Source organism: Rutilus rutilus (assembly GCF_951802725.1).
Source record: "Rutilus rutilus genome assembly, chromosome: 23".
NCBI classification, from domain to species: Eukaryota; Metazoa; Chordata; class Actinopteri; order Cypriniformes; family Leuciscidae; genus Rutilus; species Rutilus rutilus.
Window position 1 is genome coordinate 21917863 of NC_140233.1, and position 16188 is coordinate 21934050.

The following is a 16188-nucleotide window of genomic DNA, read 5'->3' on the forward strand; positions in this document are numbered from 1 at the left end:
TCATCAGCCAACTATCTAGCTATCTATATGTCCAAGCATTTATTATCTATCCAATCAACCATCTATCTACCTGACCAATCATTCATATCTACCCAGTCATCTACCCATCTAATCATTTACCAGCTATCTATCCATCTTGCTTTCTATCAATCTTATGTCCAAGCATTCATTATCTCTCCTGCTATCTATATACCCATTACCCTATATACCTGTGTACCAAAATATCTATCTTTCCAGTAATAAGTTTTCTACCTAGCCAGCTATCTAATCATTCACCAGCTATCCATCCCATCTAGATTTTTTGCAATCTGTCCATCCATATGCCAAATCATTAATTATCTATCCAGACAACCATTTATCTACCATCAATTTGTAGCGGACTTCGTCTCGCAACACAAAGAAACTCCCCGACACCTCTGACTTCAGTGGACCACAACAGCCTTCAGGTTCAGCTGACTCTCTCCAGTCACAGGCTGTTCTCTGTCAATAAACTGCAGACGTGTCGGGGAGTTACTTTGTGGTGCGAGAAGAAGTCCGCTACAAATTGGTGCCGTGACCCGGATTCTAGGCCCGCACAGAGCGGGGTGAGTAGGACCCGGGTGGAGGGGGTTACACATCCATCCATCCCTGAACTAACCGTGAAGTATGTTCTGCAGGAATGTTTTGAGGAAGCTCCTCTCTCAGCCTCAGAAGGTGCGGGAAGACGTGCTCTCGCTGGAGGAGATCCTGGCGGAGGGTGTGGAGGGCGAGACGCGGGCGTCCGGCAGGAACGGACACTCTCTACCCCCTCCTCCATCCCCCAACCTCAGCCTGCTGTCAGAAGATGCCCTGCCCAAGCTGTGTAAGGCCCGTATGAAAGCTCTGCAGGAGGCGTCCTTCTACAGCGCAGAGCACGGCTATCTGGACGTCACCATGGAGCTCAGATCGTTGGGTAGGTTAGACGCATATATAACAAGATATCATAGAGTAACACTTTCATTAATTTATGATCAAATATAGATTTTCTGTGATACAGTTTAAAAAATCGGAGCTATCTAGCAAGCATTTGATTATTTGCAAACGGTTCTTCATAATATGGCCTGATCCCGCAGGAGTGCCGTGGAAGCTTCACGTATGGCTGGAGTCGCTGCGCAGCGCTCAGCTGAAGTCCAGAGCCGGAGTCACGCTCTCTCTTTTACGAGACTTCAGCTCCATCAAAGAGGAGGACTACTGTGAGGAAGTGGTCTGCGTCGGGTTTCCTTTGATGTTTAACATCCTGAAAAAAAACAAGGTACTGAAAAACCTGGATATTTGTTCATAGAAGGTCGAATATAACGGCAAAAAAACATTGAGAACCTTAGACTATGAATTTTTGTCATTGTCAATGGATGGTGAACAATTAAAAATGTAACTAGAGTTCGAATTAAAACATGACAGCTCATTGTAGTTAACATTTTTCCAATTTCGAGGATCTGAAATGGACATGCATTAAGTTCTAAAATATTTTTGCGCTTCTTTTATGGCAAAAATTCTGATTTGGTGTGAAGAGGTCTATAAATAATTCTTACACTGTGTCCAAAATCGAATACTTCCCTACTATACAGTACGCCAAAAGAGGAGTAGTGTATGTCCGAATACTTAGTATTTGAAAAACAGAGGGCGAAAAGTCCCCGGACGACCTACTAATTTAGCCGAGATTCTGAAGTAAGCATTCGATGGACACTTTACTTTCCCATCATCAATGGCAGTGAACTGATGCTGGTAGGTCATGTGACAGTAACAACATGGCGGATGTAGCATGTCCGAATTTCACTCATACTAGCCATATTCATAGTCGCGAAGTAAATTCAAATTCAAATGTAGCACCTACTCAGTCCGGGATTTCGGAAGCAACGGTAGTCTCTAGTTAAAACATCCTTATGACTAATTATTTCTTCTTTCTTTCCTTTATAGAACGAGGCAATAAACCAACAGCTGGGCATCATCTTTAGTCACTGTTACGGTCCTGCTCCACTTCCTCCTATCCAAGAGAAGAAGCCCGCTCTCTCCGCTCAACTTGGTAATTCACTCCATCTTAGTACAGTTATAATTATGAATTGGCAACACCGACTGGATCCACATTAAATGACCCAACATTGATTTAAAATTCAAAACCTAAAGTTTGTTTGTCATTGATTCTGGTCATTTCGCTTTAATGTACATGCTAGTGCATATTAAAGTTGTAGATTTAGCTAATTCTTTGATTTGTATATTTGTCTGTAAATGATTACTCTGTTAAAATCTTGAGCAAGTCTGATTTCTCCTCTTTCCGCAGACCCTCACTTCCTGAACAACCCAGAGATGTCTGACGTGACGTTCCTAGTGGAGGGAAAGCCGTTCTATGCTCACGGGGTTCTGCTGCTCACAGCGTCCGACAGGTGAGCCTACACATTATCATCTTGTAACATGGGTCTCTGCAGTAGAGACACAACTTTATTTTGACACAACTGAACCGTTGTGAATAAAGAATGTTTGCTCTGGGATCAGGTTCAAAACTCTGTTGGCGCTGAACGGGTCGGACAGCTCTCAGCCCCGCAAAGACATCGAGATCAGCAACATCAAGTACAACATCTTCCAGGTATGAACACTCGATGAACCCGTGCGACAACATGGTCGACAACAGATGTTATCGGGAGTTAATCACGATCTCGTTGTGTTTATCCAGGTGATGATGTCATACCTGTACTGCGGGGGGGCAGAGTCTCTGAAGATGGGCGTCTCAGAGTTACTGGAGGTAAGACAAACAAGATACAGTCCAACCCAGCAAAGTACGGCCTTTATGCAGTGGAACCTCTTGAGTTTACCTGCAATTATTTAAGATGAAACTTTATCTTTATGTTTGTAGATTGAAGCAAGTAATAAGACGTTGTGTAAAAAAAAAAAAAACAACAACAAATTTTACGGTGGTGTGGCGCAATGGATAAGACACATGCCTTTGGTGTGAGAGACCCGGGTTCGAATCCACTGTGAGACACCAATGTGTCCCTGAGCAAGACACTTAACCCCTAGTTGCTCCAGAGGCGTGCGACCTCTGACATATATAGCAATTGTAAGTCGCTTTGGATAAAAGCGTCAGCTAAATGAATAAATGTAAATGTAAATGTACCCTTTTGTTTCCATTCTGTAGTTACTGTCAGCGGCCAGTTTGTTCCAGCTGGGGGCGCTACAGCGGCACTGTGAAATCCTCTGCGCTCAGAGCATTGACCTCGACAATGCTGTGGACATCTACCACACTGCCAAGGTGAAAATATATCAGTTTACATAATATTATATATAATCTTTCAAAAATCGATTTAATTTATACAGTAAATATACAATATCTAAATATATACAATTGTATAATTATAACCAAACACATGCCATCAAAAAGAATCTGAATAATGTTGAATGTAAAATAATAGTAACTGACCAAACATATTTCCTTTGTAACGAGTAAGAAGTATTTTGGTGGTATCATGACATTCTACAGTATTGTACAGTATTGTACCATGATAATGATAAAGAAGGGCTGTGAAACAATTAATCACATCCAAAATAAAAAAGTTTGAGTTTACATGAATATATGTGTGTGTACTGTGTAATTATAATATATATATATATATATATATATATATATATACAGTGCTATGCATAAGTGAATACACCCATGCTAAAGTTGACTAAAAAGAGGAATAAAAAATCATATTTTGGAAATTGAACTTAATGCCTTAATTTAAAAAAATTAGGAAAAATCCAACCTTTAAGGACACCAATTTTCTTTGTGAATGAATAATGTATCGTAAATAAATAAATGTTCTTCCTTAAAATACATGGTGCATAAGTGAGTACACCCCTATGTTAAATTCCCATAGAGGCAGGCAGATTTTTATTTTTATTTTTAAGTTTTTTTTTTTTTTTTTTTTTTTTAGGATACTATGCATCCTGATAAAGTTCCCTTGGCCTTTGGAATTAAAATAGCCCCACATAGCCTTCACCATACCTAGAGATTGGCATGGTTTTATTTCAGTTAGCCTAATAGCTAGTTTGATTTGCATTGAGAGATGATCTTATGGAAAGTACCCCATGCCAATCTCTAGGTATGGTGAATGCTATGTGATGATGTGGGGCTATTTTAATTCCAAAGGCCAAGGGAACTTTATCAGGATGCATAGTATCCTAAAAAATGTTTTTTTTAAATACTTAAAAATAAAAATCTGCCTGCCTCTATGGGAATTTAACATAGGGGTGTACTCACTTATGCACCATGTATTTTATGGAAGAACATTTATTTATTTACGATACATTATTCATTCACAAAGAAAATTGGTGTCCTTAAAGGTTGGATTTTTCCTAATTTTTTTAATTAAGGCATTAAGTTCAATTTCCAAAATATGATTTTTTATTCCTCTTTTTAGTCAACTTTAGCATGGGTGTATTCACTTATGCATTGCACTGTATATATATATATATATATATATATATATATATATACATATACATATACATATACATATATATATATATATATATATATATATATATATAATACAAAAACATGACAATATTATGGTACATTTTACTAATATTTATAAAATGTACAGGACAACAATTTAATAATTATTACCGAAGTGTCTCCCCAGGCCTAACTGATTGATTTCTTTCCCCAGGCTCACGGTGCGGTGGAGCTCAGCACACACTGTGAAGGTTTCTTCCTTCAGAACATGGCGGGTCTGTTGGAGAGGGAAGCCTTCCGGGCGCTGATCCTGGGATCCGGGACACGAGGCGGATCTGGGAAAGACTCGCTTCTGGAAGAGCTCGAGGCAACGTTAGCACGCAGACTACGCTCACTGCTAGTGACTTCTCGTGTGTGAAAGAGAAAAAGACGGAAAAAATAGAAGGAAATACACAAAGAAGAAAGGACATGAATGTGTAAGGTGTTAAGACAATATGGAAAGCCTGAGGAAATATGAAAAGGAAATGCTGTTGAAAAAAAGACGGACTGACTGAAGTTGAGCTTTGTGGACAGTTTCATGAATTCAAAAAAAATAATCATTTAATGGACACAAGCTTGACATTAAATGCTGCAGCGTTTGTGTGGCTAAAGCTATCGAACTAAAGTATGTTAAGATTGTGGACAACAGTTTTCCCACACCTAAAACAGATGCTATTTTGTACAGAGTTTGGCTAAAGTGGGAGGCTAGAGCATATCTTTTTTTTTTCCTTCATTATTGTTTTATTTTAAGCTATTATAGATGAATCTTGTAATGGAGAAAAACAAGGACATGTTCTATTTAAGATGTGAGATTATTTAAGTTGCTATTTTATCTTGTTTCATGCCAAGCAAATAAAGTTATATATATAAAAAACTTTTGTGTCTAAAATGTTATCCAAACAGCAACAGAAGACCACAATTAAGTATGCAAATATTACAATGGGTTCATTGCATACGTGTGTGTGTGTGTGTGTGTGTGTGTGTATATATATTTTTTTAACAACATAGTCAAGCCTAGCTACAGAACATTAAGTAATGTATGTTAAGCTGGCAAACACTTTAAAGTTTAATTTCAAAATGAGACTGTGCTGCCACCTTCTGGTTATTGAGAGCACTGCATGCTGTTAAACTGATTGTACACTGAAGTTATGAATCAGAAAGCAAAGAAAAAGAAATTAAAGGTGAAAAACAGTGAGGTCAACTTACCAGGCTTGACAGAAACACCTACAAGGACATACAAAAACACTTTCCAAACTGGGAATTCACAAACTCCTAATCAGTGAATAAACTGCAGGGGTGTGTGAGACTGTCACAGAAATACCAAACGGTGCACTCAGTAATTTTACAAGTACCACAAAATGAAATGAACAGAACCTTTTATGTTCAATTACATGGAGATGTAGACTGTCCTATCAGTCGCCTAATAAAAACTGATTTCTAGTCTAGTCTAGAGCGGTTTTCTCATGAGATCACATGACAAGCGGTTGTGTGTTTAGCATTTTTCTAGTAACTGAGTAACACATTTCTGGTAAGCATTTTGCGTGATGCTGCATCAGTATAAATCCAACACAACTGTCATAACACAGCAAACTAAATATTATATTAGCTTTAAGTTATGGAAGCTTGTTTCCGCCACGGACTAAAATGATTTAAAAGATATTTAAAAGATATTTGCGACTTTTTAATCTCACAATTCTGACTTTTTTTCTCAAAATTGCGAGTTTACATCTCGCAAATCTGACTTTGTCACACAATTCTGAGGGAAAAAAGGTCAGAATTGCGAGATATAGGCCTAAACTCCCAATTGCGAGAAAAACATGACTAAATTACCTTTTTTATTTTTTAATCATAGACGGCAACAAGCTTCCATATTCATATTATGTAGACAATTTTTAACATCAAATTAAGTCAAAATATAACATCTGAAAAAATCTACAAAATACAAAAGTTAGTCACTAAAGTTCAACTTTTTGTTATACTGATTGAAACTCTCTTCACATCCTGATACCAATCAATAATAGAAGTGGTGTAAATATTTAACAAAATGTAACAAACCAAAACAAAAATGCATCCAATCATTGCATTCGGTCTAAATTCAATGATAGGACGTCTTACCTGCCTGTTACCCTGTGAATGTATTTCCATCCCTCCGCGCACTTGCTCACGCAGACATCACACGTCATCAGTTTGTTGTGTAAGGCGATGTAGAGTTGTAGACAGACGACAGTCACCGAGCGTCACACACAAACAGCAGCCGTCTTTTACAGTTCCTCCTGAACTAAAACAATGAGCTTATGCTGCGTTCACCCCATGTCGTAACCGTAATTACGAGATGGCAACCCGTGACGTTCTACCTGGACCTGTTTACAGTACGTCCTTAGACTTGGATTTATGCGTGCCTACGTCAACACTATCAATGCTGAAGTGAATCTGCAGCAGTCATGAGGTACAACTAGAGCGCTGTAAGTTGTTTACATTCATTATGATTGTAATGTTGTGTGCTTTGAGACATGAGGAAGTTAAACGCTGTCTATCATCTCGTGATGCTTTGCTGTGCGCATTCATGTGTTTTGAAGCTAGCTTGCTATTGCTAGCCTCTCTGAAATCGCCTGCCACACCTTTAAAAGTAATATGTTTGTCAAAAGCTTAGAACATAATTTATCATCATATCATCATAAACCCTACATTAAACCTAAATTCTAAGTTTTTAACACTTAAGACTTTTTTTGAAGTTGAGCTCAAGTTGTTTTAAAAAAGCTTTGAACAGATTGGCACCAACTTATTTTTCTGACCTTTTAACTTCTAACTCTCAGTCTATTTGAGATCATCTGACCAAAAACTGTTGAATGAATCTTTGCTACTACTGGACCAAAACCATGGAATAGCTTACTGAACTATTTAAGATTTAAGACAGAGGCAGAATTAAAATCTAAACTTAAAATGTACTTATTTGCAATGGCTTATAAATTATAAACACCTTTATAGTATTATTAAATTTCTTCGGTTCGAGTCCCGCTTGGAGCGGGTCAAGTATGACCGGTTACAACAGCACAATTTGTGTTGTTTGTTTCATTTATTTTTGCTCAATAAATAAACTGATTGATTGATCTTGTACACATATGAGTCTAACACTGGCTTGTTTATATTTCACAGGCAGTAAAGTTAAAGTAGATTCTCCCGACAAATCAAAATGAAAAAAAATACTCAATGTAAATATTTTCTGAGTTCAGATTCAGATACAAAAGTGTAACAGTTTTTGATAAATTTAAGAAATGGTCCTGAAATAATATAGTCTTAAAGTCCACTGTAGTCAATAATTGTATCCCTTAAAACTCATGTTTGATCACCAACATGGCATAGCCTATTTAAAAGTTTTTTCCTTATTTAGTATACGCGGAACCATGAATATGCTAATTGGCCCGCCTCCACTCACTCACACCAGCTCAGAGATCCACTCGCTCAACTTTTGAGTATTGCTAAGTCTACCCGATTTTTCCGGGATATACCCAACAGAAAAATATACCATGATAACCTGGCTTCTCTCACGACTCCACTGCTAGTTCGCTATTAATTATATGGAAAAGCCCACCAGCACATTGATCGGATTGGTTACAGGTAGTTTGTGACGTCAGAAACAACAGCGATTTCAAACCCTGTTTTTGAGACTGTCTTTCGTTCACTGCAGTTTTAAGGAGAAAATACTCCGTAATGGTGTTCACTTATGAATTTGCTCATGGTTTGTCTTAAAGCATATTAAAAACAACACATAGACATATAAACAACATTACAAATTTAGATTTGCTCCACAGGGGGTACCAAAGACAGTCTCAAACACGTGGTTTGGAAATCGCTGGTGTTTGTGACATCACAAACTACCTTGTAACCAGTCAGATCAACATGCGATCGTCAACGAGTGGATCTCTGAGCTGGTGTGAGTGAGTGGAGGCGGGACTCATTTGCATATTCATAGAACCGGATATACTAAGCAAGGGTGTAGAGTTACAGTCAAGCTATTTTAAAGGTGCACTGTGTAATATTTAGGAGGATCTGTTGACAGAAATGCAATATCATCTACAGTACATAACTATGTTTTCAGTGGTGTGTAAAAATCTTACATAATGAACCGTCCTGTTTTTATTACCTTAGAATGAGCCGTTTCTATCTATATACACCGCGGGTCCCCTTACATTGAAATGCACCAACATGTTCCTACTGTAGCCCTAAACGGACAAACGCGCTTCGTCACTATGTTGTTCTCAGTGCAAAGAGGCTAGCTAAAGTCAGTGAATAAAACACTGACAGAGTAACAATAATATTGGCAATAACATATCGTTTTACTGAATAATTAAGTAGACCTAATTTCTTTAAATTTAATAGAAACCATAGATTTTTAGAAACCATAGACACAATACATAGATTCCTCATTAGCGGCCGTTTCAATTGGCTGCTAAGGTGGCCGCTAAGGCGCTAATGAGGTCTATGTATTTAGAGCTATGATATAATATCTCATACACCGCTGCTGTGTCGTTCAGTCATCATGGTTCACGATTATAGATAAGCAGAAACAACGGAACGCAGTGAAAGGGAGTGAGAGTGATTGACAGCTCATATTAACCAATCTAAAATCTGCTTTAAAGTTAAGAACGTAAGGATGACGTTTGATTGGTTATGTAACACTGGATAGAATGATGGTCCGGCCACAGCGTATCAGCGCACATAAGGTACACACTGTGCAGTAATTTGCAAACGTTTTGTTGAGAACTGAAAACAGGTCGCACCACAACCATTATTTGCACTCGCACAAATGCTCCCAAATATATTTTTAGGTCACACAGATTAAATTTCAGGAGCATATGCGACCAAAATGATGTGTGTGGTGTTGTGCACGCCACCTGTGTGGTGGTAGCAAAAGTGGTGGTGGATGCACAGTACTGTGCAAAAGTCTTAGGCATAATTTTTCCCGAGGGATGTAGCGAGGGGCTCTGTCCCCTTTCTTCTTTTGTATTGGTGTTTCCCTGTCTATAGAGATGTCTATGTCTCTAAATCTACCACCATGGTTTAGAAAGGAAACCTTTTTGTTTCCCTGGTTGGAAAAGGAATGTGAGGGTCTGAATTGATCCTCATGGAAAGCAGCGAGTCTATGAGAGGAACCAGGCCTGGGCCCTCTAGAACTGCTTGTGAACTCATGCATGTCATGACCATCTCTTCCGTCATACATGTGTGTAGCCTTGACTCGAGTGCAACTGGAAGAAATGGAGCGCAACTGGAAGAAAACTAAACTAGAGGTATTTCGCATTTCATGGAAAGAGAGCTCGATTGCATACAGAGAGGCCTTAAAAGCTGCTAGATCTGCTTATTTTTCAACCCTATTAGAAGAAAATAAACAAAACCCTAGGTATTTATTTGAAACAGTGGCTAAACTAACGAAAAATAAAGCTTCCAGCCCAGACGTTTTAAAGCAACACAGCAGTAATGACTTTATGAACTTCTTCACTTATAAGATTGATAATATGAGGGAGAAAATTATAACTATGCAACCGTCTACTACAGTATCGCATCAGGCAGTGCATTGTAGTCTCCTTAAGTAAAAATTCGATTCAATCATTGCTATAGGAGAGGAAGAATTTACTAAACTCGTTGAATCATCTAAATCGACAACATGTATGTTAGACCCTATACCGACTAAGCTACTGAAAGAGATGCTTCCAGAGGTCATAGATCCTCTTCTTAATATCATTATTCATCTTTGTCTCTAGGATATGTACCAACAACTTTTAAGCTGGCTATGATTAAACCGCTTGTTAAAAAAAAAAACGCAACTTGATCCTACAGAATTAGTCAATTACAGGCCGATCTCGAATCTGCATTTTCTGTCAAAGATACTAGAAAAAGCAGTATCTTCACAACTATGTTCCTTTTTAGAAAAAGATGATATCTGCGAGGATTTACTGTACTATAGTACCGAGACTGCTCTCATTAGAGTCACAAATGATTTGCTCTCATCATCCGATCGTGGTTGTATCTCTCTATTAGTGTTACTCGATCTTAGTGCTGCATTTGACACTATCGATCACAACATTCTTTTAAATAGATTCGAAAATAATGTTGGCATTAGTGGAATTGCATTCGCATGGTTTAAATCATACATATCTGAGCGTTATCAGTTTGTAGCAGTAAATGAAGAGATGTCTTATTGATCACAAGTTCAGTATGGCGTACCACAAGGCTCAGTACTAGGACCGTTGCTGTTCACTCTGTACATGCTACCCTTGGGAGATATTATTAGGAAGCATGGCATTAGTTTTCACTGTTATGTTGATGATACGCAGCTCTATATTTCTTCATGCCCTGACGAAACTTTTCCAATTCACAAAATTAACGGTATTTTAGCTGATATAAAAAACTGGATGACTAGTAATTTCCTACTACTTAATTCAGAAAAAAACAGAGATTCTAGTTATTGGACAAAAACCTTCCTCACGTAATAACCTAGAATACTGTGTAACACCACGCCGGAGCGCGTTGAGGGTTTTCTGTTAGAACGTTGTCGTGTTAGCGGCCCCTAAGTTAAAAACGTATGATCTTCGCAACGGAAGTGAATCAATCAATCAAAACTAACTTTTAGCTGGACAATAACTTTATCCTAGAGCTGCTGTAAAGCCAAAACAATCTCTGTTATTGTAATTTCTTATTATCACTGTAAAGCTGCTTTGAAACAATTCATATTGTTAAAAGCGCTATATAAATTAAGGTGACTTGACTTGACTTGACTATCTCTTCCCCTTTCTCTTGAGCTGCATTTGGGTTGAAAGGTAAATAATTATTTCTGTTGAAAACTGGAGAACTACTGGAGAGTCTATTTCGTGGAGTGTGTCTTTGTCTCTAAAGTAAGTAAGTACACTGAGAAAATAATAATGTGAATGAAAAATACATTTAAAATAAAATGATCAAACAAGCCTATCGTGACGTTTCGGTATTTATAATACCTTCTTCAGGGAGGCTTGTAAATAACAAGATAAAGAAAATATAATATATATTTATTAATAAGATAGCATTATAATAATATTTTTATGTTTATTATATTTTTATAGTGTTTCTTTGGTTTGTAATACAGCAGAGTGATTTCCGTGTGTCGGCACGTTCTCACACAAACAGTGGACTGATACAAACGGTGAAAAAAGTCCCAGTGCTGCTATCAGCGGGAACGCACACACTCGGCCAATCAGATTTAAGGACTAGTTGTTGTATAAGAGTAAATAAAGCAAAACAGTATTGATGTAATTTCAACATTATTAAACGTATAACTATAATGACAGACTGAACATTTGTATCACAATAAAACGCTTTAACAAAATAAAAATAGATATTTTATAGAAATAAAGAAAATAATATCTAACATGTTAAACTGAAGTAGATGGCTTCAATCAGAACATAAATCAGTTCCTTGAATAATAAAAGTTAATTTCAGCACATTTGCATGTATGCACAGTAATTTTGTATCAGTCGTGGGCATATATGACTTCTGTCTTTGATCATTGTTTGACTGTTAAACACCCAGTAACATACAATCATGAACACTCGCTAGTATCATCCTATTAAGTGAATCAGTTTATTGTTTCATTTTTCTCTCTGAAATTGCTCACAGTTATGATACAAGGGGATTTTTACAACTTTAAATGCATGTTCCTGCTCTGCATGGACAATTTTATTTTATTTTGTCATTAAAGTTTTGCTTCATAACTGTATAAAATAGGAAAGTTCACAACAGGTATTGCTTTATTTTTGTTTCAGTTAAACCAGCTGTCCGTAAAAAGGGGGCCGTGAACATCCAAATCTTTCCTGGTCGAGGTACATACAGACAAAAGGAAGCATTTTATAAACAGATACCACATAGACACTGCCAGCGAGCAAAACCTCGCTCGCTTACAGCGTATAGTAGAAAACATGACAGGAAAACAGAAAGAGAACAAAAAAAATCGCAGAGAGACTAACAGAGGTTAAAGGTGATGGCAGGTGTTTGTTTGTTTTTTTCCATTAAAAGATTGCAGATCTGAGAAAATAGTGTGATTTTTGAGAATAGTTACGTTAAAGCCATGCAAAGAAAATGCGTGCATGCACACAGCAATACAAGTCAAAAGCAAAGAGCAGGAACGGCCTTCGACTTTCCCGTAGGCCACAACATCATATTTACAGTAGAACTGATCCAAGAACAGCTTTTTTTGTCATCCATTGTACACACACAATGATATGAAGCTGACATTGATATCGAGAAGTTCATTTCCTCCCCATAGAGGCTAAACTACATTCTTAAAATACTGTTAAATTAGCTTTTTTGTGGTTTGTTTGTTTTTACATACTATTTTGTTCTCTTTTGAAGCTAGGAAAGAAAGATTCGTAAAGTCCACGGTACTTTTACAAATCAAGACATTAGAAAGTTTCTTTAAACAAACAAAATTGTGTTGCCCTGATACAAACAAACACATTATTGTCATAAATAAATAAATAACATTCAAGTTCTCATGTATATATATATATATAACTGGATGATAATAAATAAGGACAGAGATAAAACAGAAGAAAAAATACAAAAATATCCACAATGTATTCAACATTTTTTTTTAGTATCTGCTGGTAGCGAACATGAGAAATTATCAGAAAAGAAAAAAAAGAGAAAAAATTAAATAATTAAACACTGTATTTCAGTGTCTAACCAAATCGATATAATGAAACAAATTGTTCCATCAGGTAATAAATACAGAAATACAAGGATTAAATAATAATTAAATAAAGACAAGCAACACAAGATTTCAAATCTGAATCTACAACAGAACTAAAGCTAGTGTCACATCTAGACATTTTATTTGTACATAATTATGTTCAATCTGTACAACAGAGATTCATTCATTAGGATAAATTCATTCAGTACTATCCCCCCCACCCCCCCCACCCCTGTCCCGTCCCGAGTCCCAAACTCACTGAAAACCATGTTTCAGTCCTTTTGCAGCAATGATTTAAGATCAAGTGATGTTCTTCAAACATAAAGTCATAAATAAATAAAAGATCACAAATTGAAACGATACAATTTGAAAAAAATCCACATCCCCAGGAAAAGCTCTCAAAGTCATCTTTTCCTTCTCGACGTGTTTCGTTTTTTTCCCCTATGGTCTTTATGAATCTGAGTGCAAACATCCTAGAGTTGTGTGAATGTGTGTTCATGTCTAGTATTTTGAGTGTGAATTTGTTCCAAACCTAGCGAGCTGCCTTGCTGTCTACTGCCTTCTAAAGCAAGATACACACATGATTTTTTTCTTATGGTTTTCCAAATTTTTATGATGAAATAACTCTTTTACAACTCAACTGGCAAAATCATGGCCAAAAGTGTGTGCACCTGGCTTTTGATGGTTTCTTGTATCGTAATCTCTTAAGTGAACTGTGTGTTATACAAACAGCACTATGGAGACTCCGTTCATAAATGATTTCAGTAGAGTTTGCCATTAGCATGTTGCTAAGCTAACACATTATTTGAAATGCTCTTCATAGTTAACAACTCAGTGTGACACACAAACAGCGCTCCTCACCTTATGCGCACAGGAGACTCGAACTGACTTCAGTACAGTTGCCATGTTGCTAAGCTCACAACAGCACAGTTCAATTGATTTCAACAGAATTTGACATTAGCATGTTGCTACATGCTATCAGCACCATTCTCTAATGTGCATAAAAATACATAAACAAAAATTGGGTAAAATAGTCCTTATTTTAATTAAACTGATTAAAGTGCTTAGCCCGCCATGTTGAATGATTTTTTGTACAAAGTTTATTGCATTGCAGTAAGGGACTGCATTATAATGTGATCAAAGTGAGGTATCCAGACATCCCACCCTGCAAAAACTCATTTCTGGGAGATGGTACAACACCCACCATAATTTATACTATTATATTCATTCGCATAAGCTGCCTAACACGGATTTGTTCATTATCTGTGCACCGAAAGTGAAAGTGATGTAGTTGAGAGTGACGAAAAAAGAGCAGAGAATCTCCACAAAATCACAAAGTGGTCACAGAAGACGCATTTGAAACGTGGGATAATCCAACGCTATCTCACGACCAATTCGTACGAATTTGTACGAGTGAGTAAAAGGTGGCTAATTCGTACGATTTGTCTAAACCCCAGTGATGGGTAGGTTTCAGGGATAGGTCATTCGTACAAATTAGCCACCTCGTAAAATTTGTACGAATTGCCGTGAGACCGGGTTAGATAATCCCAGGTGTTACGGTAATGCGTCTTGGCTGACCACTTGTGATCAGTCCACAGAAAATTGTATATAATATTGCGTCCATCAGGGACTCACTATCAATCGACTCCCGGACCTTCCGGGACAGGTGTGATGTCTGGGTACAGTATCTTAGAGGCAGCTCACTAAGTTTTGGAACAGAGTCTGTTGGAGCAGCCAGTTCCCACCAGCTGGTCGACCATTTTAACAGGTTAGGATGCTGAGACGATGGTAGGGTAAGCCGTGTGTGTACTTGTATTTTAGTCCTTGTCAAGCGTGGAGAGACCGGAGAGTGGGAAGGGAAGAGTGTGACGAAGGATGAAGTGTCCATCTCCTGGTAACCTGCTTGTTCGTCATGAAAAGTGCCGTCTGTCAATAAATGTCCGTCACAGGATGTGCAGGGAAGTGGGGCAGCGTTTTAATACGTTTTCTGGATAATTCCTAGCAGCAAAGACAAGCCGTCACAAAGGTGAGGAAAACGGGAAGGCAGACGTAAAAGACATGAAAACATCGGGGGTAGAAACAACAGGGGTTCGGGAAGGGGCTGGCAAACTGACATGGCAAAGACGGTGACAGAGGAAATGTGTCTGGATTTGTGTCATAACTTGTTTTTAAACAGTCATTCCATCATACAAAAGTTTGTCCAAATATAAATCCCATCACCTCTAAGACATATTTTAGTGCTTTTATGTAGGTACGTTTGAAAAAGCTTGATTGGTAAAGTGTTAGGGCTGCTCCTGTATCCCAAAGGATGCCACCAGCTTGGCATTGTCCCTGGGATTGCCCGGTGGGCATTTAGAGTCACTAGGCTGAGGGTCGTAGCGACGGGCGTTAGATGGGTGTCTGTTGGGCGAGCCAGGTGGAAGAGGCACCTGGCCATTCTTCTCGTCTGAAAAAAGTTGTTTAATTACGTCAAAGAAGTTACTCAATGGGCTGCCTAGGTACACAGATAGGAAGAAAAGGAAAAAAGAGAGAACAAAGAAATGAACAATGGTAGGTTCGCACAAGGAGAAATGGACAAAAAGGGGAAAAGAGATAGGATAGGGAAGAAGACTACGACTTGGAGAAGCTTTGAGGGCCACACTAACTTTTGAAATTCTGTACAAGAAATTAGGCTTCTCTGGTTAAACCAGTTAAAACCAGCTTAAGGTTTTACCTAGCTGGTAGCCATTAGCTGGTCCAAGCTGGTTAGTACATTCAAGTTACAGTACAATATTTTATCAGTATCTGTGTTCCCTGGAAACGGAACCATGGGCTTGCTAGCTTTATAGTCTACAAGTTGAGAAACATAACTAGTTGTAGTTTAGTTGGTTGATAAGCTGGACTTGCAGATGGTGGGAACCTAGCTGAGCTGGTAGACCGTCTTGGACGAGATAAATCGCCTTGACCGCCAAAAACATGCATAGCATGTTTTTTTCTAGCCCA

General features: G+C 37.9%; 2 protein-coding genes across 4 annotated transcripts in view; one reads left to right on the forward strand and one right to left on the reverse strand.

Moving 5' to 3' along the window:
• abtb2b (ankyrin repeat and BTB (POZ) domain containing 2b) overlaps positions 1-5142 on the forward strand; it is a 57817-nt gene extending 52675 nt beyond the window's left edge. Inside the window, exons 10-17 of the mRNA XM_084396509.1 lie at positions 657-931; positions 1092-1270; positions 1933-2038; positions 2294-2396; positions 2506-2596; positions 2684-2752; positions 3146-3259; positions 4665-5142. Of these exons, the coding sequence (XP_084252635.1) occupies positions 657-931; positions 1092-1270; positions 1933-2038; positions 2294-2396; positions 2506-2596; positions 2684-2752; positions 3146-3259; positions 4665-4868 (1141 nt within the window). The 3' untranslated portion in view covers positions 4869-5142. The remainder of the gene's footprint in view (positions 1-656; positions 932-1091; positions 1271-1932; positions 2039-2293; positions 2397-2505; positions 2597-2683; positions 2753-3145; positions 3260-4664) is intronic.
• A 10258-nt stretch (positions 5143-15400) lies between these two features.
• The window catches only part of brsk2a (BR serine/threonine kinase 2a), a 216790-nt gene continuing 216002 nt past the window's right edge, over positions 15401-16188 (reverse strand). For all 3 annotated transcript variants that reach the window (XM_084396512.1, XM_084396511.1, XM_084396510.1), the window contains one exon: positions 15401-15700. In XM_084396512.1, the coding sequence (XP_084252638.1) occupies positions 15489-15700 (212 nt within the window). In that variant the 3' untranslated portion in view covers positions 15401-15488. The remainder of the gene's footprint in view (positions 15701-16188) is intronic.